At 43.2% G+C, this 27,468-nt stretch overlaps 2 protein-coding genes across 11 annotated transcripts in view; one reads left to right on the forward strand and one right to left on the reverse strand.

The window, feature by feature from the left end:
• LOC143331278 (ryanodine receptor 3) overlaps positions 1–25,118 on the reverse strand; it is a 98,883-nt gene extending 73,765 nt beyond the window's left edge. For all 10 annotated transcript variants that reach the window (XM_076747987.1, XM_076747988.1, XM_076747980.1 and 7 more), the window contains exons 1-3: positions 24,895–25,118; positions 5,234–5,353; positions 42–146 (exon numbers count right to left, since the gene is read on the reverse strand). In XM_076747987.1, coding sequence (XP_076604102.1) covers positions 42–146; positions 5,234–5,353; positions 24,895–24,942 — 273 coding nt within the window. In that variant the 5' untranslated portion in view covers positions 24,943–25,118. The remainder of the gene's footprint in view (positions 1–41; positions 147–5,233; positions 5,354–24,894) is intronic.
• Positions 25,119–26,901: 1,783 nt separating this feature from the next.
• LOC143331561 (formin) overlaps positions 26,902–27,468 on the forward strand; it is a 51,053-nt gene continuing 50,486 nt past the window's right edge. The window contains exon 1 of the mRNA XM_076748572.1: positions 26,902–26,990. The gene's annotated coding sequence lies outside the window, so the exon portion shown is untranslated. The remainder of the gene's footprint in view (positions 26,991–27,468) is intronic.

Genomic DNA, 27,468 nt, shown 5'->3' on the forward strand with positions numbered 1-27,468 from the left:
TGTGTAAATGTGTGTTAGCACATGTGTGTACCATCACTCACCCCTTCACTGTTCTGTCCGCTCTTAGCCAGCATCTCCTGCAGGGCCCGTACTGACAGAGACTGTTCCAGCACAAAGGTGCAGATGCACAGGTCTGGAGGAACATACTGCAACAACAGAGAAGAAGGGAAAGTTATCACAAAAGAGTTTTTAAGGCCACTTTTATTTATTTTACACACAATATTCACACTTGTGTTCTCACTGCAATAGTTTCAAGCTTCGTGAAGCAGATTTTTACAGCCTATAAAAAGACAACTGTCTTCCTAGGCTAAATCAAAAGCTTAGACCACCTCAGGGGACACAGAGTTCATTCCACAAGGACTTCCTTTGACACCATCTCCACCCTCTCTAACTGTTAAGATGAAAGAAATAGGCACCAAGGTCCAAGGAGGGCAGGTTATCCTCTTCTGTAATTTGAAACTGTTATCTCATGCTGTCGTATGAGACCACCAAGATTCAAAATTGCTCACTGCAGCTTTAACCCTGCATTAATTGATGTCTGGCTTTTAGGGGGCCGTAAAAAGAAGCTGCAAACACACATGGAGCTGATGGATATTTCCCTTGGCCACATCACAGCCTCAATAATCTTTCAATAAACTGTTCAGTCCAACCACCTGGTGAATGGAAGTCCAATATTCAGTCACCTTTTAGCTCTGTTTTTGGTCTCCGCCCACTCCTGAGGGAAATATCTGGCTCTTTAGCTGCTAATTGCTCCACTATGTTCACCAGGTTGTGGCTAACTTTGTCTGTTGCTGTTTGGAGCAGGGCGCGTAGTGTACAGTGGGTTTATCAGCTGCCTGTTGCTGCTGGAAACAATGCTGATGAGCACAGTGAGAGTGGCTGAGGGGAACTGCAGAGCTGGTCATACTTCTCAGTTTATCACACATCCCTCTCATCTTTCACATAGTCATTTCATCCATTGTTAATAAAAAACATTGATTATTTATTGCAAATGGATGTCACTGCTATAGCTGTTGTAGTGCATTCACACTGCACCGTGTAGCACAGCCTGCCGAGGTGTGCAGCAAATGCAATATGTATTGCTTGTTACTTTCCTCTTTGTCATCTTGAAATGATTACCACAGGCACCTGTCCTGCCTCCCATCTATACTCACTTTGATTTAGTATGCAAAGAACTTTTTGCTACATTAGCAAAACATCCACATACAGCAGAAAAAATAAGGCTGCCCTCCGAATCTACAGGGATATTCTGATTAGATGTCCACTCATAACGCCTGTGCTGACTGCTGCAGTTTTGCTGCTCTTGAACCAAGTTCGTCTTAATCGAGTGGGCGATATTCATTAAAAGGTACTTTAGAAACAGATTAAGTGCTCTCAGGTCAGTCTGCGCTCTGATAAGCCAGGTCTTGGACTGAGCGATATTAGACAAACGAAGAAGATGCCAAATCGCATCCCAAACCAGGGCAGCACTGCACGGGACAGCAGAGGATGGAGGCAAGTCACTGACAGAATGAGGGAAGCAGGGGTACGGCTGCAAGACAAATGACACCAACCCAAACACCCTCCCTGGCCTCCTTACTGAGTATCTCAACTCCTCCCAAACTGGTTCATTCACACAGGTAAATCTAACCTCATTTGCAAACTTCACACAACCCAGTTTCAGAGTGAAGGAGCAGTGCATTAACATATAGGATCACCACGATTAAGATGACCACTGCTGTACACAGCCACAGCGATCTGATCACTCAGTCTGAGTCATGTTGAAGTGGAGATGCTGCAGGCAGGACTGTGGACGTGCTTCAGTGAAAACAAATAGAGATGACTAGATTTATTCCAACACATGCCAGTGTGTTGGAATCCAACAACAGCGTTTCCAGATTGTCTCACTGGCTGCAAACTACAGACACGCTCCACAATCGCTTAATTTAGACATCAATTTGAATGATTTGTTTTATTTTGGGAGATGGCGTGAATTTATTTTCATCCTAAATGTCTCATTTATATCATTAGTGTGCAGATATGCAGAGAAACATTCAACACTCCCATCAATGCACTTAAAGGAATAGTTTGACATTTTGTGGAATACATCTATCCACTCACGTCCTCACTCAGGACTCTGCGGTTTCCCTCAGCTCCTCAGAGCTTTGAGCTCAATGTTTTAGTTTTCTGCATCTTTACTGATTTAGTCCAGTCTCTCTGCTCTCATGGCATTGTTTCTGGCTGGAACAGGCTGTTGGCTAACTAAGACCACAGTGAATATTGGACTTGCATTTGTCAGGTGGCCAGAAACATAACTCCAAATGAAAGCTAATAGTTAAATAGCAAAAATGGTTTACTAACTAGCTAAAGTAACGTAAAAGGTGATTATGTGTCAGTGTATTGGTCAGTGTATTCTGCTGCTACTAGATGGAGTAAAAAAAAACTCCTTTACAGGATTCAAATATAAGCTACAGCCAGGAGATGGTTGGCTTAGCTTAATACACACAGTTGACATTTTCAATTTATATATTCCATACTGTTTATTATTTGTGGTTTATTTTTATTTTTGATAGCGTGCATATTTTGTACATATATTTCGAACATTTTTACATATTCTCAAAGGTATTTCTTATTTCCTTTTTCTATTTCATTACTGTTGTCCAATGGAAGCAACTGCAACTGACCCAGTTCCCCTCAGGGATCAATAAAGTCTTCTGATACTGATTCTGATTCTGATGTCTGGAGTCACGGCTGTTCGCCGGGCAGCCTCAGAGTGACAAAAAGACTCCAGGAGGTCACTGCGCCCGGCCAGGAAATAGCTTGGCACATATCCCTGCATAAAAACACAATTTGTATATTTTCCTATTTGTGCAAGTTACACAGTTAAGATTTAACGATTAATTAGCGAGCTTTAGAGGTGATTTTTAGTAGATTTTTCTTTTCAACCTTCAGACAGAGCTGGACTAACTGTTTCCACTCTTTATGCTAAGCTATGTTAACTGTCTCCGTCATATTCAAGTTAATATTCAGCATACAGATATGATAGTGGTATTGATCATCTTAACAAGAAAGTAGAAGAATAGTATTTCTCATGCTGTGTTGTATTGCATACAGATATCACACAGCATGCTGTTTAGGTTGGCGATGCCTCTGCAGCCTTTTCTCTAGCAGCGTCACTGTAGAGAAATCATAATAAAAGGTCTGGTGGGAAACAATCCAGGACTTCCCTCATCTCTCTGGCTTACTAACAGCTGACCTTTGCTCTGTCCAGTGGCAGGACTGTAACAGTTGGTGGGGAGGGGACTGTCTTGAGAGAGGCAGGCAGTGAAATGAAGGTCCAGAAAGGCCAGAGGGGATGATGAGTCTCCACCCCTGTCAAGATGTGCTCTCACGAGGCAGAGCCGGGAGACAGCTTTACAGCAGCTTGGCCGTGCCCTGATGTTTAGTTTATGACCAATAGTGTAATGAGGGAAAGGGCATAGCTAGATGGCAGGCAAGGATAGATCACGTCTTTATTTCTGTCTCCAGAGAGAGGGTCAAAAAGGGTTAAAGCTGATTGCCTTGAGGAGGTGACCTCCTACTCTGCCATTCCTTCCCAGCTTAATTGGAGGAGCCACGAAAACTATTGATTTGAGGGGTAAAGAAAGGAACCAAAACAAGGAAAGTACCAATTGGCCAACGCTAGTTTCTTGATTCACATACTGTACACACAACAAAGACACAGCATCACTGCCATCATGGTATGTGGGCATCTACCCTCCAGAGGTCATAATATTGAGTCTCTGACAGGCAGGAGCTGCTGGTCATATATCACAATCAACCAGCTTCTCACAGGTTGATTGATGTTACCACTTAAACTGTGCACACTTTAAATCAACCACATCCTGTCGTCCTGGTTCTGTGCCCCATTACTAGCCTGGTTCACCAAGAAAAGGAGGCATCCTATTCAGTCGTCTGGGCCCACTTCTAAATTGCCGTCTTGGGCCTTTTCGCCTCTCCGTCGTTGATCCCGAAGGTGGGGTGATGCCTTTTCATAAAAACAGCAGGCAATGAAGACAAAGTGCAAGATCTGGAGAACATCAATCACACCTGCCAGGTATAATTACCATCCAATATGGAATGAAAGCCTCGCCTCCCTCTGTGCACAGTAACCCCCCAACATACACACATACTCCGTTTGAGTGCTGTTGGAGGGGGTTGTTGAAACTAAATGAGAGGAGCATATGGATCTTTCTTCCTCTTTCAGCCTCTTCATGTTGTTCCTCTTCCCCGGAAGTGTCTCTTACCCATTCACTTACTTAACATGCATGGTGTTCTCCACGAGCGAAATGAATCTCAGACAATTCTAATGAATCATTATGATAAAAAGACAGCCAATGTAAAAAATACCCATTATGCCTGCTGTCAAAAGGCTTTGACATTAATGTCAGATGAGCAGCAGAGCAACAGGGACCAGTGAAAGGTGAGAATATCTTGGGGATGTTATGATTCTCTCTGATGATCATTCAGATATTTCTGCCTAATGGCTTTTTGAGTAACAGGTTGAGGATGCACTTCATAGTTTTCGTAATTTGCAAAACATAAATGCATTTGCCATTGGTGGCAACCGGCTGCTTAGAAAGGCAAACAATGAAATTCACATCAATGGTTGTAATTAAAACTTCGCTCTTAGTCGCACAAACCAGCAAATGCGTCAGCAGCTACCACCGTGCTGTTCAGCTGCAATAAAGCTGTAAGCAATTAAAGCCAACGACAGCACTGTTTATGAAACAATCCATCAAACACGTCCAGGGGCGTAATTTCAGGGAATTATCCGGCGATGGGCCCGCAGAGATGCGACGCTGTCACGAACCCTCGGAAGAAAAGCTCATCAAGGGGACTGCGGCGGATGTGAGCTGTTGTTGCGGTTTTGATGGCACGCTGAGACGCCTTTCTGCACGTCTCCGCTTGGCTTCACCGTGTCTTTGCTGGACCTAAACTCAGATTAATAACGTGGATGTCTGGTTTCCATGGAGCTCTCGTCTGGGTGAACACGTCCTTTCATCCGGTTCATTTTCCTGAGAACTGCTTCATGTGACATTTGAATATATTAGTGTCTGTATGTGAACATATAGTTGATTGTGTAAGTGCAGAGAAAATGAGGTGATCAAGGAGCTGAGCAGAGATATCCCACAGCAATAACATCTGTGTTCCTATGAATGTTTTCTCCATCAGAGAGGGTCAAGCCACGCAACAGTGGCGTCACTGTGCCTACCTTTGCCTCAGATGTGGGCTCCAGGTAACACAGCCGATTGCCCAGCCCCTCGGCGGCCAGGCAGAACTTGCGATTCTCCTTCTGGATGCAGGCCACGCACTGGAGCACCACTTCATCATCCTGTCAAGACAAAACAGACTTCAGTCTGTGCATGAGTGTGGATGCTGTGAGTGTGTGCGTCATGTCCTGAGAGAGCCCAAGTTCAACCACCCACATGCACGGCCAACCTAGTCCATTGATCAGGGGAGACTGTGGTGCCACCATGGCCTTCAAAGTGTTTCATCTCTGGTCGTTCACTACCACAGAGGCAGAGGAGCAACAGGAGATGGAGGACTCTCAAAACATAGTAGTTGTGCTGGAACCTTGTGTGGTCCTTATAGATGAGTCACTCTTACTGTTTGTGTTATTTAATGACACACTTTCAAAATTAAAGAAATGGACTGTGCGACTACAAACAATGGCTTGTAGTGTAGTGTTACTTTGTGTAGTTTGACATTGATTTTGGCAGGCGTCTTTTCTGAATTGCCCTTGGGCAAGACACTTGGTAGCATCTATGCGCATGCAGTATTCATTATTCATAACCCGAAAAAGTGCACCACAAAGAGTTCATTCTAATAACTACTATATGTTTCCCCTCCGCTGCCCAGCTAATTGGGGAAATGTGATCATCAAACAGAGACCGTCCATAGCTGATCCCTTTGAGCCGACCCGATCTCCTTCAGGCTGTTTACTCAGTTTATGTGGTACAAATGAGGCAAGTGATCGGAGCGTTGTATGATTCAACAGAAAATAATGATCTGAATAAATTAATGCTTTTATGTATGTAGTCATAAGGGAGGCATTGCATGGCTTTGATGCTGCATTAGTATATTATGCACGAATTTAATATGTGTGTATATTTGAGCATGTATGCCTCTATTTGTTATATATCTGGACATATTTTTCAAAGAAATACCTTGTTGGGTCTACTTCTCTGGCAAGTCCAAATACAGTGTCACAAGAATCTAAATGCAGCTCTCCGAGAATTTAAATATTTTCTATTCATCATGTACTGATATTTGCATTAGAGAATTACAGTAAGTGACTAATGGACAAGCTTTTTAAATACAATCTTATATCAGTTACATCAGCACAAACAGCCATCAGCATACAGATAATGTAAGAAAAAGCAACCATTTTATCAATGATTAAAAAAAACATTATCCATTAACATTACGTTAAAGAGACACACAGATAGGAACCATAAATAAATAAACAAGTTAAATCTTTAATGCAGACAAGCCTTGTTGGTTCATTCTTTCTGTCTTTGTGATGGAGTGTCAGTTGTAGCAATTATATTATATACATCAGCAAAGGCAGGTGTAGTAGAGGGCAATTCCTCCAATATGCATTCTCTTTGGAGAACAGCAGCTGAAAACAAACATCTGATGCTGCTGCTGTGTAAATGGGCTGATTGTGTTTATAGTGTTGGCCCGGTAAATGCTGAATTGGACATAGTTACTCTTCACGATAGCAGAGCGAGTGGAAATCTGCTGATATGGGCTGCTATGGGATGTGGGGGGGGGGGTCTTTTGCACAATGGCCAGCTGCATTATTTAATGTAAGGGGGATTGTGCTGAGAGCAGAGTGCAGCAGTAGTAGTAACAGAAAAGCTCTCCATTACAGTGCAGCATGATGCATGAAAGAGAGAGAGAGTAAAGATGTTTAGCATCTGCGTGTCTCTGAGTGCCTGTGTGTACACAGCCTTTTTTAACATTTGTGCTGCACTGCATGAAAATCAATATGACGAGCCTCAGGGCCCTCAAAACACACGCATGACACAAATTTTTTTCGAGTTGATGCTCACGTGTGCCTCAGATGTGGCTCAGGGAGAAATCATTGTGAGTCTATGAAGAAAACGAATTGTATGCAGGGTGTCCTTTATGATAACTTTTTTTTGCCATCTCGTGCAGAGACACAGGAATCATGTGAAGAGAGCACAACAGCTGATGTGAGGTCTAAAAAACCAAAACAGACGAACTACGCTGGTGAAGTTGAGTTGCCCGACTGTTTCAGCGATGGAAATAACGGATTGACGAAACATTTTCAGCACAGGACATTTTCTGGAGCTCTCAGCCACACCTGACACAGTGGGTGGAGTCATTTGTCTCAGAGTTGATCTGGTTGCTATTATGTGAAGAGAACTTCACATGAGCAGGGACGTTGGTTAAGATCATCCCCCCATAAATTCACAATTCAATTCATCACATCATTACAATAAAGACTGACGATGCGTCATCATTTCCTCCCATTGTTTAAATCATAAAGTAGCTAAACAATATATTAATAATGTATTTTTCAGTATTTATCAGTATCAGACCTTTTTTATCTTTATTTTTCAACATTGATCCCCTCTTGTGTATATTCACACTGATAAATACAGTCCATCATACAGTACAGTAGGAAGCAGATATAATTGAGATAACACTGGCTGCTGGAATTGATTGTGCCATTCATGGGACTGTTAGGGGAAAGACTTTGGATAATGCTAGCAGTCTGGAATCAATACATAAATGTTATTCAACTCAGATGCAGATTGAAATGAATAGCCCTCTATGGTAAATCAACACTTGGCTGGGCTCGAACATGCAATCAGTCTCCCTGTTGAGGGAGCAAGCACAGGGTTGATCTGGGCCTTATAAGGACAGTATCGATCCGCGCATCACATTCCTGCCTGCGCCAGTACCAAGATGCACACACACACACACACACACACACACACACACACACAAGCCAAGTGGGCACACGCATACACAAGCATCTCTTTAATCATAGAGGCTCATGTCTCTGCCACTGTCTAGCCCATGACTGGACCTCTTCCCCCGTCTCCCCCCGACACTGAGGCACAATTACATATCTGACGTTGTCTCTCTCTGTCTCATCCTGCCTTCGTCACCAGCCCGTCTTACTCACTTGTCCCCTATCTCACCTGACTGCTGCAGAGGAGGAGGGGGCACTCACTCCTATCAATCATTCATAAAGTCAGGCACTATGTGATGTCAGCCACACTGGAAGGAAAGACGCTCTCCTCGACTTGGGATGGGTCAGTTTACAAAATCTGAAGGAAACTTCAGACTTCAGGGGACTCTGCTAGTTTTGGCTGACTGTATGCAAAGATCTCTATAGCAACAATTAGAAAGGTCAAGTGAAATCAGAGTGCAGTACAGAGAGCCAAAGAGAAAGGTAAGAGAACCTAATGCAAAACGACACTTTGACATTTGCAATGATGCAAATTAGTAAAAAATAGAGCCTTCCACATAACCTTGCTCAACAGTACGTGAGCTGTTTTTTTTGTTCTTTTGTTCAGACATATGGTAAATTCAGAAAATGTTTTTTATCGAATATTACATTTTTAAACAAGCAAACACCATTCTCCATGAGCTTTAGACGGTCACAGGTGAAATACCTCCGGCTAGACAGACAGAGGCAATTTGAGCATTGAACTACGAGAATGTGAAGAAGGGCCAATGGCGTGCACTTTCTAAAGTAACAAAGGTGATAAAAAGTTGATGAGATGATATGACAGAGAGCACTAATCACCATTTAACTTCGTTAAATGCAAATGCCGCAGCAGATACGTGTCACATTTTCAGAAAGTTTGCTAAAACATATGACGAACTCATGCTCGCGGGTCGGTGAGGTTGTATTTAGGCACTGTGTTTGAGCTAACATTGTCATGCTAACGTAACATAAAATGACAATCCTAACATGCTGTTGTTTAGCATGTGCAATGTTTACATTGCACACCATGTTAGTTTTAGCATGCTAAATTAGCTAATTAGTGCTAAGCACAAAGCATAGCTGAGACTGATGGGACTACTGTTTGTTTATGTAGTATTTCAGTATTGGACAAACTGAAATTTTGACATAGTAATGGCACCAGAGGAAACTTCAAGGCATCCGAAAAGTGATGACAATTCATCCTGTGAGTAACGTGAATGTGTGGACCACATGTCATGGCAATCTAATGCTACAGCTGTTGAGACATTTCACTCCAATAATGTCAACCTGCTGGTGGCGTTAGAAGAAAAATCAGGGTCAATCATCAGAATTCATCCCGTGGACATCAGATCGGTTAAGAGGCCCTCTACAAGATTGCACTGAAGCACAGAAGCTAGCGGAACAACGACAAGCCCAACTGTGACGTCAGGCCTTGAGCTCTCTGTAGATTAAATAAGACAATAATTCATTCTCCTGCTCTTAAACAATGTGAGAAGCGAGTTGCATCTCCAAGGGCACCTTGAGATTGTATTTCACATCATAATACCCCCTACTCACTGTTATTCCTTTGTTCTATGTAAATCCATGCATTTGTCGTCTCCACTGTGTGTATGCGTGTATATACTGTATGTGTGCATGTATGCACAACAATGGCATAAAACTCCTGTGAGGATTGTGTGAGTAACACTGACGCATATCAATGAGTGGGTCATGATGACAGCTCAGCTTCTTCTCTTGGTTTTAACCAATCATGGCTTCCTGGTGCACAGGGGGACCAATGACATTGGTGGAGATTTTTGCATAGTGACAGGTAGGCGTAGCAAAGGTCTCCTCACCAAAGCTACAGGGAGCCAGTCACTGCTGTGAACTGTATATGAATTCAGGCTGAGATGAAAGACACTTTCTCCTGTAAAACAGCAGAGGCCTGGGAGTGTAAACCTGCCAGTGCTGCCCTACAGGCCTGCACTTATTCACTGACAATACTGCTTCTAAATAAATTATCATTATTGATGATAGTACAGAGTGATTACAGAGTTTAGAGGCAAGTAATGGGTTATTATGGCTCGTGAAAAAAATAATCCTGGCATTAGGGCCCTTACAATTATTATTTAAATCTGTTTTTCTCTCATTATCTTTTTTATATACACTTCTACATAATGCAGCTTTTCATTTCAGCCCTGCAGACAACAAAGATGAGAAGTCCAGGGTTTGTGCAGTGCAACTCTACTCTGGTGAAGGCTCTCTCTTAAGTACTGGACTAAGTACCTGAACCAAAGCGTTCTGAGGAGGAGTCTAGAGTGCCTTTGGTTTGAGACACATCTCCAGCATTTCAGCAGGTAGTGCAGTGCAGTGTATGCCATCGCTGCCCAGGGCTGCACTGCTTTGGCAATGTGTTCTTGAGTACACCCTGGAGGCACTACAATACCTACTGTTAAGGTGGAGTTGCAAAAAAAAATCTGGAGCAAGAGTAGAAATGAGCAAAGCATCTCTCTGCAGGTAAACTGAATGGTTGCTGCTTTTAAGCACAGTGAGTCTGGGTGTGATGGCAACTGAATTGCTCCAGTATTTCATATATTGCACCAATGCCTCCCATAAGGCTTGTGTTACCACAGCTTGCACCATGTTACATCCAGCTCTCTATTCTCATGACAATATCTTCGCCCATCGTCATTCATGTGAGATACTCTGCCTCAAGTTTAAAGCATCAACGCTGGAGAGAAAATGACAAACACTGCATAGTACGGACTGTGGGAGCGCAGTGTTGCGACTTCCATAGGACAGCAACAACATGACAAGGAGTGTCATCATTAATTCCCCTGCAGAGTTTGGCTTCTAAGATACCCTGACACCCGACGGAGCCACAAGCCATGCATCCATGACAACAATATATTCTGTCACCCCCTTAAGATATGATAAGCTTGCACATGAAGTTGAAATGCAAAAAATGCCTCAACCCAAACAACCAACTGCCTGTGTACATGCCTGTGTCTTATAAAAATGCAGTGGTGCAAGAGGGTGTGTAAATATCTAAAGGAGTTCATAAAGAAAAGGCAATTACACCTCCCGTAAAGAAGAAATTACTATTGCTAAGTATGGCCCATCAAAGTAAAGACTTGTGGCGATAAAATCCAGACTCCACTCCTGCAGCTGCAGCAGCTTTCTGCTCTCTGCCTCACTCTCTGAGGTCAGATTTGTTCTGTCTTCTTCAGCTTGATCCTGTGCCAAAGAATCTGGTGAATCAACGGCAAACTGATCCAAGGGTGGCACCGAGCGGCCCTCTGGGAGGAGGTTCGAGGTTGCAACATCACAGGCAGAGGAGAGGAAAAAGGAAAGGACGTGGAGTGGAGTGGAATGGCAAAGATCCTGTAAGCAAAGCTAATGCACCACGCACACACACAGCAGATCACAGCACTTGCCTCCACTTGCCTTTGTCCCCATGTGACACCGTTCTACAGTGTACTGTGTAATAAGTCTCCATCATCACCAGGGACCTGCTGCTGCCAGTCAACACTGTACAGAAGCTGGCTCACACATGGAGAATTTGTTCTGGACAGATTGATACAGCTGCTCAGGCACTGCAGAACAAAATACAGCTGGGCAGTGGTTGCACCCCCAACAAGCTTTCTCTCCCGCCTGCCTTTCTCCTCTCACACCCACTCACAGACTGTCAGTACAGGATAAGTCCAGGTGTTTCCCTGGTCTATTAGAAGGCTTTCCAGAGCAGTAACAGGAGGACTGCAGTCTATAATAGCACACTATTAAAACACTATCTTAAGCATCTGTTGATGCCTTGTATTAGGTCTCGATTATATGTTAAACATGATTTAAAGTAATGTACTGTTCATTTATGTCTTTTTAAGAGCGCCATCAATTAGCTCTGAACCATCAGAATCCAAAAAGATAATAGGAACAGGCTCAAACTGCATTATTTGTCACTTTGGATGGTCTCAAGGTGACTTAATGTTGTCATCAGCTCCAGAAACCACATAGAAACTATTTGCACAAGTAATTACAGGCAGTAAGTGTGAAGTGCAGAACATATTCCATACCGTACAACGATCCTGTAGTGTCAGATGATGCGCTGTTAGACTCTAATGTAGCACATATGAATTATCCGAATCCAGTGGGAGTTAGACCCTGCAGCCTGACAGTTCGAACTTATTCTCATTATAATATTAACTAAGTGTAGATTTAGGCATCACAATATGCTATCTGAACCAACTAACAAAGCCAATGTTAGCCTCCTAATATATGACCCATTTAGAGTGAAGGAAATATGAAACACGGTCAACACATCTGACCCCACACACCTGAAAAATACTGACTTCAAATTACTATAAACTTCACGGTTTAAACTTTAAACTACTTTTAATTTAAATTACTAGCTACAACATTTCTTACATTTTAAATGATGTAACTTGATTTGGAAACCACTTATTTCAAAAGTCACTTGATGAAGATCAAATCAAGGTCACTTTATGAGCATGATTGGACTGAAACTATTTGCATGACACCTGTGGGACATGTATTTCCTCCTTTTTTCTGTCTTTTCCTATAATGGTCCCCCAGTATAAAACGAAGCACCATTATATATGTTCCAGAATGCTCTGGTGGAGATTACACATGCTGTCTGCTGGTTTACTGTTGGACTGATTCATAGACTTGTAGCTTAAAGCTCTCTCATACTGTGGTGTGACACCAGCAGAGATGGAAAGAGAAAAAACGTCAGACTAGAGGAGTGAAGCTTTGTTCTCATGACTCAGTGTTGCTGTGTAAATGGGAGTGCTAATGCTCATCTTGAGGCACACTGCTGAACATGCTGCCCCCAGAGCAGAGACGGAGCGATAGCGAGAGTGAGAGAGAGAGACAGAGGCACGCACACATGCACATACACGCACACACACATCATTAAAATCCCCAGGCCAGGGTGACACCATAAATTAATCTCAACATCCACTGAAATTTCAGCCTCCTTTAAAGGCTCTGCTAAGGGTGCTGAGGATGACAGCTTTACGGCTTGTTATTGAACAGTGTCAGTGGCCAGTCGCTGGCACAAAATACACACAGCTACATTATAGACTCCACTGGCATGGGATGCAGGACGTTGATTGGAGAATTAGTAAACACGTTTCCCATTGGCGCACAGCATGCTCTAGATCTGAACTCTGAATCATGAATATCAGGTCAAGTAAGTGATGTTTATATGTATACGTCATTTGCGACAGTGGACATTAAAGGCCCACATCAGGAACAGATCCTGAACCAGGCCACTTTCTCTACACCAACATCTACAGCGACTCTTCGTATCAACAGATTATTGCACTAAAATAAGACAAAATGAGGTTTGAGGTAGATAACTGGCTGAAAACTGTGAATTTTCTAAGAATAAATAAAAGAGAAACTACCACCAAAGCACTGGAAGATAATCTAATCTGAGGTGGTTCAATCATCCCATCCATACTTGATCCTCTCAGGTTGTTTGTGTGTTGAACAGTCATCTGGCAAATATTGCACCTCAGACCTGGACTGTCTAATCACTGTAGGCAGTCTAATTACCCAATCACCATACACTCACACTATACAGCTGTGAACAGCAGCCGCCATATGGACCGAGGCAATCCATCTCCAAGATTGGACAGGTATGGCGATCAGTGTGAACCAAACAGCTCAGGGTGAAGAATGGCTGCTTCTTAAATGACACATTTTGAAGCCGCTGTTAGTTTTGCTCTATATCAGAGCGCAGATATTATGAAAAAATTAGCCAGTTAAAAATGAGGGCTGTGAGGTCATGTGAGGAGAAAGTTTGCGAAACAAGGTCTAAAGGTAATAAGCATGTCTGCATGCTTCAGTATCAAGGGAGCAGAGGAGGGAGGCTGTAAAGTGTTTCATAGCACCTCATAGCACTGCTTCTCCTCCCCGGCGGTGACTTAAATGTGAAAGGCTAAGTAAGCATTTTCATCACTTCCTTGCTTTAGGCTTCCACTGTCCATACCACTGAACAAAAAAAGAAATGGAAAAACCTGCCTGGAATGTTTTAAGAGCTTTGAGAAGAGGCAATGCAATGACTATGGAAGAAAACTGGGGTAGTATTGCATTTTTCCCACGACTACATGATGGCGCTGGGGACGCTCCGGGGCAACTTGTGACAGCACTATAGCCGGGGCTTGCACCAGAGAACAAAAGGTACAAACTACCTCTCACTCCCTCTGCTTCTTCTCCACAAAGCAGCATCATCTACCGAGGGAATTGAGAGTTTTGGTGGCAGAACACAGGGAAGGGAAAATAGGCTGCTTCCACTTTCTGACAAGCAAGGTGTTGTATTTTTAGAGGAAGAGCCTTCTTGAAGGTCCAGAGCGAGAGCAGCACTAACGGGTGCATTTGTAAGCATCCTGCGTCCAGGAAGCCAAGCATGAGTTTTGACTCTATTTCAACTGTGTTACGCTAGAGAGAGACCGAAGTGGTGTGGAGATGGAAATTACACTTTGCTTTTGGGTCAAGAAAGTAGAAGTACTGTATATGTGACCTAGAATATCAAAGGGAGCAGTGACCGCAGATATTTCAGCAATGTCACAGCCTGTGCCCAGTCCACAGGGAGAGGATGTCATGTCATTTACTGCATATCAAACGACAGAGGCTCAATGTCTACCTGCCAATGTTTTAAAGAAATAGATTGACATTTTGGAAAAAAAAAAAAATGCTTCTTTGCTTTCTTGCTGAGCGTTAATGTAGATGAGTCGATCTATACCACTCTCATGTCTGGCCGTCAAACATGAAGTTGGAGCCAGGAGACAGTTAGCTTAGCTTAGTATACATTAGATACAGAGGAAACAGCGAGCCTTGCATAGTTTGTATTTCAACCTGCAAGATTCCACACAGTTTTTGTATGAAGTATTTATACTAAGCTAAACTAGCAAGTTTAGTTTAGTTTAGAGTTGAAGCATGTTAATTAGTGAACTTTAAAGATTGTGGCAGGAGGGTTTTTTAACCTTTGAACAAAGCCAGGTTGTTTCCCCTGGTAAGCTACCTCTGTATGCTAAGCTTCATATTTAGCGCACAGACCAAGTGCAAGTAGTCTATGTTCATATTTAGGCCATAGTTGGTAATGGAGCTGTGATCCAATCATCATCAAACAATTCCAAAGCTCCAATGGAAACACTGACCACAGCACTTGGCTTTTGACAAGAAAGATACAGTTTTCTATTCTAACTAGATTATCTGTTCTAAAATTGGAGTAATAAACGTGAGAAAATGATGCTCTTTCACTGTGCTGCAGAGACCTGGACAGCGTGACACTATTACACGTATTCCATATATGCAAAAGCAGTCATCCCTGTGTCAGTTTCTCTGAGATAAAAATATCCATTGTCCTTTAAGGCCTGACCTGACTAAAATTCTTCAGAGCGCTCATCCACATGCTTGCCAGTGAAGCTTCATTGGAGCCCCTGGCAGAGAAGAGAGCCAAGCTTGAACTGCAGTTGCGACACCGCCGTGTCAAACTCTATTTGTTCAAGGACTGGTGATGATGCCCAGGTGAAAGATTCTGTGTCAAAGTTAAAGCACAGCTGAGACTCAGAGGAAAGGATCCCACTAACGTAGAGAAGGGAGATGAAAGCAAAGAGCGAGTGCTGTTAGTTGGTGACAACAATGCCAAATTTAGGGACATATCGCCCTGAGCAACATGTCACAAAAAAGCAAGTGGAAAAAAGAAAAGTTGAGAAACAGACATCTCACCTCCACCGGGCTCAGAGTCAGCCTCTTGTAGGGCAATTTTTACTGCATCAGATATCAACTTGCCGCACTCTGATTTGTCATATATTTCAGGAAGAGGCCATTAAGAGCTTGGTGAGATTCTTTTGAAGTGTCAGCTCGTCAGCTACACTGCCACAGAAACACTTGTGTAAGTTGGGAGGGAGTGCCACTCGGGGCTGAGAAAACCTGAGCAATGCTGCAGAACCCAGTGGAGGTATAAAAAAGTGCTCGAGTATCTCTATGCACTCCCTCACCTGCAGGGCTAGACACAGACCTAGCTATAAAAGCTCTCCACAGAAGCACTGCAGAGTCTCAGAAGAAAGTAGAAGCTACAAAAAAGTAAAATAGTTAGTAGGGAATGCTCTCGAAAAGTACGCATACGTTGGGCACTGATGAGAGTAAGGTGGGTTGAATATGTGCTGGAATGCTTACTGTACATGCAACCTCCATGAATGTCAAATTCTGCTCACTGGCACAGCATGATAGTCCCTTTTTTTATAACACACGTTGTTGACTCTGCAGCAACAAAGCCCAATAAAGAGGGTGATAGCTCCTTGTCTGTGCTAGTGTGGTGCGACACAGAGGTTGTTAAAGATGTATGAATCTTTTATGAGGAGGGAAACGCCATCGTTGTCAATATCAAATGAAAAGGCCAAGACTTTGGCACCTGCCTGGAGGGGGGACATGGGTGGATTTTCTCAACACAGCAGTTGTTGTTGCACTGGATGCACCTGTGTATGGAGATCCTGCAGATTACTCAATTACACACCATCAGTCGAGTCAATGGGATTCTTCACTAACATGCACTGGTGGCGATGGGAGGACCTTGCCCACAGCATAACGATTTAGCATAACATTTTCAGGAAACTGTCAAGGTTTGCTTAGAAAGACACTCAACTTTTTTCTACAAAATGAGGCTCAACAGCAGCAGATTGCAGCAGTAAACACTCCTCTAAATGGCCTATTAAGGCACAGTGGGGAGACAGAACATTGGACATAATTACGGCAGATACCAGAGCTGCTTTATGTAGGAGGAGAATGATTCACAAGCACAGCCAAAAGGAGTGAGGGTTTTAATGATTTTCAGCCATGGTAAAATGTTAGAAACACTGACATTGTTTCTGTGGTAACAGGGCTGTCAGAGGAAGGGAAATCCTGAAATGTTTCAGCTGCATAGCATTCACCGTCACTGAAGAAAGGTATGTTCTCAGGGAGCGAGCTAACACATGCGGTACATCCTCTTGGTTTGGTTAAAGCCTCTCATGTACCTGTGTTCATCTGAGTTAACCAGGTGTCCGCTCTGCTACATGGGTCTGAAAGCTTTACGGTCTTTAGTCAAGGCTACAGATTCAGATTTAAATCCGTTTTATCTGGAAGAAAGTTTTACACGAGCCAAACTTTTTCTCGCTGGATCAATGTGGTGCTATCCCTGCAGCTCATTAGAATTTAAGAGGCGATTCTTTGGTTTGTTGTGGGTAACATGGCAGCAAACAGTGGCACCTTGGAGGAAGATATAATTGATGCAGTGCAGCATATCCCAGTGTGAAGCGACTCATCATCAAATGACTGAGGAAACAAAGGTAACACTGAGACAGCCTGACAACACCTGCAGAAACAACCCTACTGTACTTCTTATGTTCTTGATTAAGAAGAACCACCACAAGCAAAACCTTCCTGGCATCTTTGTTTTCTTCTTACTGAACTTCTGCCATATATACACAACATTTCTGTTTCCAAAGAAACTTAAAGGAACTGTCTGATATTTTGGTAAATACATTTATTTACTCTCTTGCTGAGAGTTATATGAGTTAGATGTTGTTTAATGAGCAAGTGTAGAGCAGGTGGTTAGCTTAGCTTAGCACAAAGACTGAAAGCAAAGGGAAACAGTTAGTCTGGTTCTGTCTAAAAGTAAAAGAAATATATATACCTACCAGTGCCTCTAAAGCTTACCTATATGACCTCCCTCACTCAGGTAAACTGTGCAGTATTTCTAAACTACAACTAAGACAACAGCCAAGGTAATGCTATGTTTTATGACTGTGCCTGCGCTCAAATGCTTTCAGACATAGCAACTTGGAAAGAAAAAATACTTTTTAGAGGTGAGAAAGCAACACACCAGTAAAACTTGGGCACAGATTTACTACAACCAGTGACTAATAGATAGCCACAGACTGGGAAACACAGCCTTGTATGTGTGAGCCAACATTAACTGCCAAGAAGCAATGGCAAAGTGAAGCAGACATGAACCTGCGAGCTATGGAGGAGGCAGAAGCTAACAACAAGCTAACAGTTGCTGCTGGTGGTGGAGCCAATGTGGCAAGTGCACACTTAGCCTTATGGTGTTTAAGTATTTTTTGCGGGGTTAAAATGAAACAAAATGGCAAGAGCTGAAAGGAAATGATTTTAAGCACACAGTGGTGGTGCTAATGTACAGCAGGATACCTTGAGCTAATAGGTTGTTTGCAGATGACGTCATGTCAATATTTTCTTGTGGCGCGAACTGCAGATGGAGGGCCAAAAGTGATTTTCTGCATAGGAAGCATTATAACACACACTCAAATGCCTATGTTTTGTGTCGTTTACAGTTGCTCAGATCAATCAAACCAAGAAACCAGAAGGAGCTTTTATTGAGTACCAAAAGTTGTTGTTTATAAGGGTGAAAAATGCAAGAAATTGACTGAAAAAGCAGGAAAAAATGGATTGTTAATCGTCTGTGGTCGGGAAGAGCCAAGTCCGATAAATGTTGCAACATTAGCTATTGTTTAAAATCTATGCCGACAGATTTAAAGTAATAGCTACAAGAAACACAATTAACCAACTAACACTTGTTAAGAGCAAAGTCTGAATGACCCGGTAGTTGTTATATCTGCTGCCTCTGTAGCAGCAAAACTTTCAGTTCAGTTGAAAAATCACTCCTCTTCATAATGTAAGGGTCACATCCAACATATGCTCTGATTTTCTGTTTATACCTTTACGTATTTCATCTAAACTAGCCCAGTAAGAACTCTCTTCCATCTCGTCCATTGCCGTTTTCACTTCCGGCTCTCTGTTCTAAGCAAATGTGTAGATACGGTGCTCAACATGAGTTTCAAACATTAATGTGGGCAGTGTGACATAACACACACTACTGCTGACAGACCTAAATAATTAAACTAATATGTCCTCCGTCCCTGCTTGAAAGCAACAGAAGTAGTGTGCCACAATCTTATGTTTGCATGTTTTCTCTGTGCTGTCAGTGGAGCTTACAGGATTAATTGCACTGCATTGTTGTTGGTCTAAAGCAGCCAGCCGTGGATATCAGGAGGTGGCCGAAGCACAAAAGAAGTTACGGGAAACCAAAAGGGCCATGACTCATCGACATCTTTGCTATATAAAGTCAGGAGAGAAAAATCATTTTGTCTCTGAATAAAGTGAAATGTGCCAGGGAAGGATTGGTCTGGGTATAATAGCTCTTTAATCTCTGGTGTGAGTAACAATTAACTTGTTACACACAAAGACAGCAATAAGGGAATCAATGTATTTATTTTTATGTAATAAGAGGCACACAATACATATGGACAGGTATGTTAGTCCAGTCACTTGTCGGGGGGCCTTTCATTATATAAAGGCTAACGTGATATTATTAAACTTTCTTTAGTTTTGATGAGATGTGGAAGTAAGTTAAGCATAGATATGCACACAGTTTTGAAAAGTAGTAAAATTACAAATGAGATGCTTCTTTATTTGATTTTTTAATGATGGCAGACAAGCAGGCTTGAACTGTTATTATAATTCATTTCAGTAAATCTGGTTATTGTTTTCACTCAGGTTCTAATGAGATACACACACTACGGTGAAACTAAACTCCATCAAGTTTTTCCCAAAGGTGTCTTGACACTAATCATCAGTGATGCTTTGCATGGCAGAGGTGTAATAAACAGTATATATAGAGAGGATATAGATCCTTTAATATCCTTTAATGATTAAATCATTTAGATGCTGGCTCCATCTTAAATTTCATCCAGCTGATATATGTTTTCCATGTTCATGATATTGTGCATGAGGACATTTTGTATATGATGAAGTGCTCCCATATGTGAAAAGTGGAGAGTTCTAAATATTGAACATTGGTTACACATTACACCCCTGACTGAAATCATCTTTGTGTGTTTGTTGGTTTGTGTGTCGCACACTTGATAAGGGAAGCTGTTATGGACAAAGACTTAATATATTCAACTAATGTATGCAGTGACAATTTAAATGATCAGCTGATTGTTGACGCGTGTTTTCAAGTTAAAACATAAAATTTCAGCTTCTCCTGTGTGAAGATTTCCTGCTTTTGTTTCACGCCATTCTTTCACTGAATGCCTGCAGATATTGGCTTGTTGGTTGTCATTTGAAGACAAGGCTTAGTGCTCCAGTAAGCTTGTGATGAGTATTTGCTACAATTATACATTTAATACACTAAGCAGTTAATTAATTGAGACAATAATGGATTTAGAAATAATGAAAATACAAACTTGTTGCCACACTAAATGTCTGCAAAGCAGAAATCTAACACCATCGGATTCTATAGCTAAAAACAGAAATGGGCAATATGTTGGACGGTCAACAACCAAAGAGAAAAGGACAACAGGGCCTTCTTTGGGAGGAAGTGTCCTACACTGCCTTATTAAATATTCATGCACTGAAACACCAGATCAATCAGGCCCGCTTACTGCATGCAACAGACATTACTGAGGAAATTTCTTCATTTGGTGGCACGATCAATAGCTCATTACAGCAGCTTTACACTGGGTTGTCTCTGGTCCTGCCGGCTTAATTCCCTCTACATCACAGGCCTATCTTAACTGTCCATCTTCATCACACAACACAGGGTTCTGCTGAACAACACTTCCACATTACACCTCACGCCAACTTACTTCTCTGCAAGTGGAGTTTTTGAAAGTGCAATTTTGAGAGCTGTGGACAAGTCTCAGGGGATGCTAATGGGACATATGAGGGAAATCAATACTGCTGCAGTGATATGGACGTACATGCAGAAAAAGAGCATCTATTTGAGTAGTGCCATGCCTTATACATGACACAACTTTGAACTGAGTAGTTTAAATTCAGCTCATCCAGGAAAAGAGATTTCACACTTGTCCAAGACAATATTTTAGAAATAAACAAATCATATGAGATGAGGAAAGGCAAGCATTCACACGCAGCATCAGGTCTCTGCTTGCAACAGCTGGTAAAAACATATGGCAAAAACACTTGACAGGGCAATATCCCCAGTGACAATTTGCATGACAAGATTTTTTTTCCTGGTTTCCTGAAATCACTTTGTCACAAAGCTATTCCGGAGTGAATCTCTGCGCTCAAATCTGCACCATTATGCTCAAAAAGCCTGTCGGTCGCTAATGAAACTGAGCTATTACTTTTTTAATTCAAGCATGAAATGACAGCAGACCTCATCATAATAACATTAAAGCTCCCCTCCTTAGTGTCAAGCGGAATGCGATGATGTGCTGAACTGAATTCCCATCAGCGAGAATAATTTCATGGTAATCTCTAATAATTATACACGGGGCAAGTGACAGAGGAACAGGAGGAGCCACAGCTGAGGCGAGTCAGGGATACTTGTGGCGCTAAATTTGTGCACAAACAAGCATCGGCTTAGATATCGGACACACTTTAATTGCTGTACTTCACGGTCTCTGATAAAGTCAGGTAAGGATGCTTCCATGCAGTTTCATGGTAAGAAGAACGCATCAGATCGAGGCCAGCTTTGGTTGCCTCTGGGCCGGCGCGTTGGCCACAGCCTCCACCCTCACATCACCACTTCAAACTGGAGGTCTTCCAGCGCCACACACACAAAAAGCAGCACATCACAATGAAGAGGGGAGGAGAGGAACCAAAGGGAGATGAAAGAGTGAGATGAAAGTAAAAACAGGAAAAAAGGAGATGAAAACTGACGAAAGGGGAAAGAAGAGAAGAGCAACAGCAACAAAGGAGCAACCCAGCAGGGTGTTCAGAGACATGAGTGGGTGAGGAGCTCTGGCACTGATGTCACGGCCACAATTAACACTTCACTGTCTCAGACTGGCTTGTCTGCTGGTTTGGCTCGCTGCATCACCTCTGTGTTGCTGCATTACTAGCCAGCGCCTGAACACAAAGTGAGCCCTGTGCGCCCTCATGTCACCAAGCCTAGCGCTGCCACGGTGCAGTAGTCAAAAGCCCCAGTCTGGCCTTTCCAGAGCCGCCACTCCCACTCCAACTGCTAAGAGATGGCTGGGAGTTGATACTCAGCCAGCAGGGCTCCTCAGCACAAACCTCTGCCTCTGCGTGGACCGCCACTCTGCGTGCTGTATTGTGTTTTCACTAATAAATGGTCTTCTATCAGGATGGTTGCAGAGTGAGACAAGACCAAAAGTTTGTTACCGCTCTTCTCCCTCCACTCGTCTGCTATAATGGCACAACACGCAGTAGGCAAGCAATTCATTTAGAAAACTGCTCTTACATAATGAGCCGCCTGAGCTGTGAAACCATACAACTGATACTTGATTCCCTGTACAGCTTCTAATGATGCTGCTGGAGCTGGAGCATCTGAGGACATGTCCGGTGCCCCAACAGCACGAATGAAACTCCTGTGGAATATGCAGTCTTTATTAAACCCTCAGCGCAGCCCCCCTTCGACATGAAACAGCAGTTTGGGGGAAGCTTTTCTCTGAGGTTCCTGGCTCACAATCAGCAGCGTTCTTCTTCCTGCAACATCAAATTACCCGTGGCTGAGATATTCTCACTCCTAAGCCCTCTCCTCCCTTCCTTTCCTCCCACTGAGTTGGGTTTATAGGCAGCGGTCCGGCCAGCAGGGGTAATTTCTGCCACCACTCCAGGGAAATTACTTTGCGTAGTTAGAGAAACGGCAGTTTGTGAACTGCTTTATCAGGCTCCTTGACTCCAATAACAAGCAACACTTGGATGCCAGCAAGAAACATAGCCTCAACATATCCTCAGAACAGCAATGCAACTGACGTAAAAGCAAGTTCAGAGCCAGTGTTTGTGCATGCATGCATGTTTAAGTTTAGTTATTAAGTCATTTTTGTTTTGCTTTCTAATCTTTCTTTGTTGATGTTTGAAATCTATCTATCGGCACATGTGAGCAATGGTTTCTGCAGGACTGACTACATAAATGCACTGTATGTCAGTGCATATGTGTGTGTGTATCTGTTCCTGTTCCCCTACAGTTCCCCTAGTAGTTCAGCTGTGCCTTGCTTGGACTGATGAATAATTTCTGCACCGTGCTCTGCTGTGGCACGTCTGGTGCAGCCTGACTGCACCACACAGCTTCAGCTCTGCAATTTGCATTCAACACACACACGCACACGCACGCACACACACACACACACACACACACACTTTTACACTCATGAACACCAAGCCTGCTCACTGCGCCCCCATCCCAACACCATCCAGCCTGTCAGCTGCTTCCCTGCGTGGAGGGGATGCAACAAGCTGCTAAGCCCTTTTTAAAGCAACAGCAATTTCCTATTAGTCAATGTCATCTCGCTTTTTCTCCCAGGGAGAAAAAAAATGTTCACTTTGAATCCAACAAATGGGACAAAAACAGCCAAGCAAGCAAAAACGACTAAATCCACAACTCTTATGAAGACAGTTTCTAAAAAGCCTTGATTGTGGATTGGTGGCATTTAAGTTTGAGGCCAGAGAAGAGGAGAAATGGAATGAAATGTCAGCTGTTTTTTTGAAGGGGCGAACATGCTGATGTGCTGACCTCTAAGTGCTGTGGTTAAAAGGTTGCGACAAAATAAGGAAGAGCTTTTTTTCTGAGTGAAAGGAAGGGACATTTTAAAGATCACTGGGGATAGGTGGGTCTTTCAGAAACACTGACTAAGTGCAGAATCCACTTTCTGCACGTTGTTCGCTTAGATCTCTGTTGACATGCAGACTCTGTTAGCTGTCGGGTAAAATGTGGCAAATTCACAAAAGGTGCATTACAGTACATAATGTGTTTTAAAATGTCTCAATCATGCCTTTGAAAAGAAATTTTATCACAAAAATAGCTGTGTTGTTAAAATCTACATAAAAACAAGAACATCCCTTCTCCATTTCACAGCAGGTTGCGCATCTGTGAGCAGCTTAATAAAGGGAAACCACAAGCAGCAGTGCCAGTGATATGTGCAACCAAACACCTCCATACTGTCTCGGGGTCTATCTGGAAGACCTCCAGCGCTCTGCTCCATCATCTCTCCTAGACGACTGAGTGTGTATTTCCAGCGTTGATGTGCCTCTCAGTGCATTTCACCACAGATGAGCATATCATGTCATCATCTATCTTTGTCAACAGTGGAAAGTCTTCCTCTCTGCACAACCACCACCACACATTTCCAATCTCAACTCATTTTCAGGTTAAGAAATGCCTTTTAACTAAGTGACACATATTTTCATTATCGTGCAGTACTAGAGCCACGAAGATGAAATAATCTGCAGCCCATTGCCTCTTTTTTATGCCCATGCAATACAAACTGTCTACACTGGCTTTATGCCCAACAAGTAGAGAGCATCAGTAATCTGGCTGGGGTGCAGCAATACTGTATTTATGACTAAATTAATTTGCATAGACCTCTGCTGCTGCACAGGAACCCTGGGGTGACTGTCTGGACAGGCAGCCTTCACTGCCAGGCTACCACGTTAGGACAGCATGCACACTGGCTCACAACTCCTTTTATCCTCAAAGACATTTAAGCGAGGCTACAAGAAGCTTTTTCATTCTGAGTTATTTCAAGACCAAGTTAAGTCAGCGTTTTCACTGTCCATTTCTGATGGACAGATAATTAAGAAAACAAAGGTGCAGCAAGGTGCATGTGTAAGTTTAACATGCATTGGAAATTGTGCTGTCAACTTCTTGAGAGAGAGACTGCAGAAAAGACAATAGCTGTCAGCGAGCGATGCGCAAAACAATGGAGCACTATCACCGCCTGTAAGATCTGCAAGAAGGCACGAGGTGATCAAAGGCTCCGGGATAAAACAACATCTGTGAGGCGAGCCCAGTGATGGGCAATCGACAGTCATCATCCCACACACAAGCCACCGTGAAAAAGAGAGCCGCACATATTCCCACAGTCGCACGGAGCTGCGCTTCAAGCGCAAGCGGCAGGAAATGTACTTACGGTCCTGAGGAACTGAATTTCATCCTCTCCTTCTCCACCTTCAGCCATGGCTGCAAAGGAGCCTGTTCAGACTCGGGAAGCCTCCGCTGGCTCCTCTCTCCTATCGATATTAGCATATAGCTAATCCACGGCCATACAGCGGGGGAGACTACCGCAGCATGTGTCACTCAAGCGCCCGGCTCACCGCCCGGAGGAGGAGTGTGTGTCAGCATCGGTGGGCTGGAGCGACTGGGGACGGTGTGGCGGGGAGACAGGCACAAGCCAAGTCGTGTAGCCGGGATACAGCAGCGGGGTCTTTATCTTCGACGTCACCGGCAGACCTTATTAATGCAACCGTGAAAGCGCGAACATTCAAATAGGAGAGTGTTAAAAGCGGCCAAATAATAAGCATCTCTTAGCTGAGGACACGTTGTGATGAGCAGCGTTGATTGCACAGGATGCAGGAAATTCATGGCAGCTGCTGTTTCCAGATCAGCACCATGGTCAGCACCCCACAGCACAGCAGACCTGCACCAATACGCTGCGAAGTGCTGCGCATCGCAGCTCATTTTACAGGCTGATTTTTATTCATTATTATTATTTAATTCATTTCTGGAAAAACAGCGGCATAGCTTTGCATTGCAGCCCGTGTATTTCTATGCAGGAAGTGTGCTGTTAGCACAGTTGAAGTGGGAAGAGCAGACTTATAGGGCAAATAACAAATACATCTGCAACAAAACATATAATCTGCACACTGTTTTCTGTGATGTAGCTACACTATTAGCTAAATTAGGCGAGGAAGAGGTGACACTGTGTCATGAACAGAGTGTAAGAAGATGTAGAACATATGCCGCCCTGCAAAAACTGTCATTCAATCACACGTGCTGAAATATTTAAAACATTATGTGTGGACGAAAAGCCTTTCAATTATTAACATTAAATGAGATGAAACTCAAGAGAAAATTAATGGATGCAGTGGAAGTTCATTTAACATCTTGTGCCGACTGAATACAGAGACAGCAGTGATCAGTCTGGACCATCAGGTTATAATGAAGCCCTCTCATCTCTGCAACTACACGCATATGCTCCTTTATCATGATGCTGTGCCGCCCTCTAGTGTCGAGGCTGTGAACTAACACCTGCCCTCCTCCTTCATTGTGCCTGTTAAATCACTTGAAACCACCCCTACCCTTTATTGGCCAATTAACAGCCTACAAGCAAGCTAATAATATTAATATTTCAATACCCCTTAGAATATTCTCTCCTCATTTAGTTGAATAAACGAGTTACACTTAAAGCACTATTCTTCTCGATGTGAGCCGTCTGAGCTGAAAGTCAGTGACTCATTCTTATCTCCACATGAGTTCACAACCAGGATCGCCAGATGTGTGCCATCATTTCTTGAACTTTGTGGCATGGTCTGTTATTTCATCTTCCTGACATAACCCTAAATTTTCTGCTAAACTTTCCACCAAATTTCAGTGAAATCTCGTAGTGGATCTATGCATATGCTTCCATATATGTCGACACATTTGACTGTTTCCCACATTTTTTGACTGCCATTTGTCAGTTTTTAAATAAGGACAAATTCCATAAAATATTTTTCACAGTGAGATATCCCGCTGAATGCAAGTATATCAAGAAAAATCCTGTCTTGTATTTGAAACAACTTAGTAGTGTGACTGTGGTGCACAAGTCAGCCACTAGGTGTCTCTGTTTCGTAAGAAATGACGGCTATGACGAGGTTTCAGGTACTTTCACTTACCCTGCACTTAGCTCTCTGCGTGAGCGACAAACTGCCTGTGTTGTGCAGGGGAATGCTGGAAACCGTTAAATCTGTAAAATTAAAACAACTTCAGCCATACTTCGGTCCCTTTCTGCAGCTGCACGGACTAAATCCTCTCACATGGCCTACCTGCAAGCCGCAGCTGCACTGACTCAAAATGTGGGACGTGGGTAAGCGGTGAGGAACCAATCAAAGTGCAGTGAGCCGGCGCTGAGTCCGCCTATTGGACCAATCCCCCGTCCATCACGGCGGACGAGACCAGGGAAGCAGTGGTGTGCATTGGCTGGCTGCAGTAAGATGTGAAGAAATATTTTCCATGCCGCTGAATCGGGTAAGTAACTGTTTATCTTTTACGAGCTGCAGCTGTGCTTTTACCTGCCGCAGGTGCAACTGATTGAAACGAGTTCTGCGCTTCTAATTAAATAGATGACATCAGACTGAAGCCGGTGTGAAGCTAACGCAGAGTTTCATGCATTACATTTTAATTTCTAATACATTTCCATGAATATTTCTCGGAGTTGTAGTGGACAGCCGCAGGACAGTGCAGCCTAATTATGCTGCCATCTTTACACTCCATGGCACTCGTGCTTGTGCAAGGTGACAGTCAGCAACCCGCGGGATTATGTTATGATGTAAACAGTTCAGAGAGGTTGCGAAATGTTGAAGGTGCCCATTGAGGCGCATGTAAAATGTGTGCCTGTTTTGCTTGTAAATATCTCTAATGGCAGCCATAGCATAGGCTTCTACGTGCGTCGTCACCTTGTGTGACTCGCAGCTTTTCTGCGGCAGCTTGTGAAATGTTGATGAAA

The sequence above is a fragment of the Chaetodon auriga genome, chromosome 14, assembly GCF_051107435.1.
Source record: "Chaetodon auriga isolate fChaAug3 chromosome 14, fChaAug3.hap1, whole genome shotgun sequence".
Lineage (NCBI taxonomy): Eukaryota > Metazoa > Chordata > Actinopteri > Chaetodontiformes > Chaetodontidae > Chaetodon > Chaetodon auriga.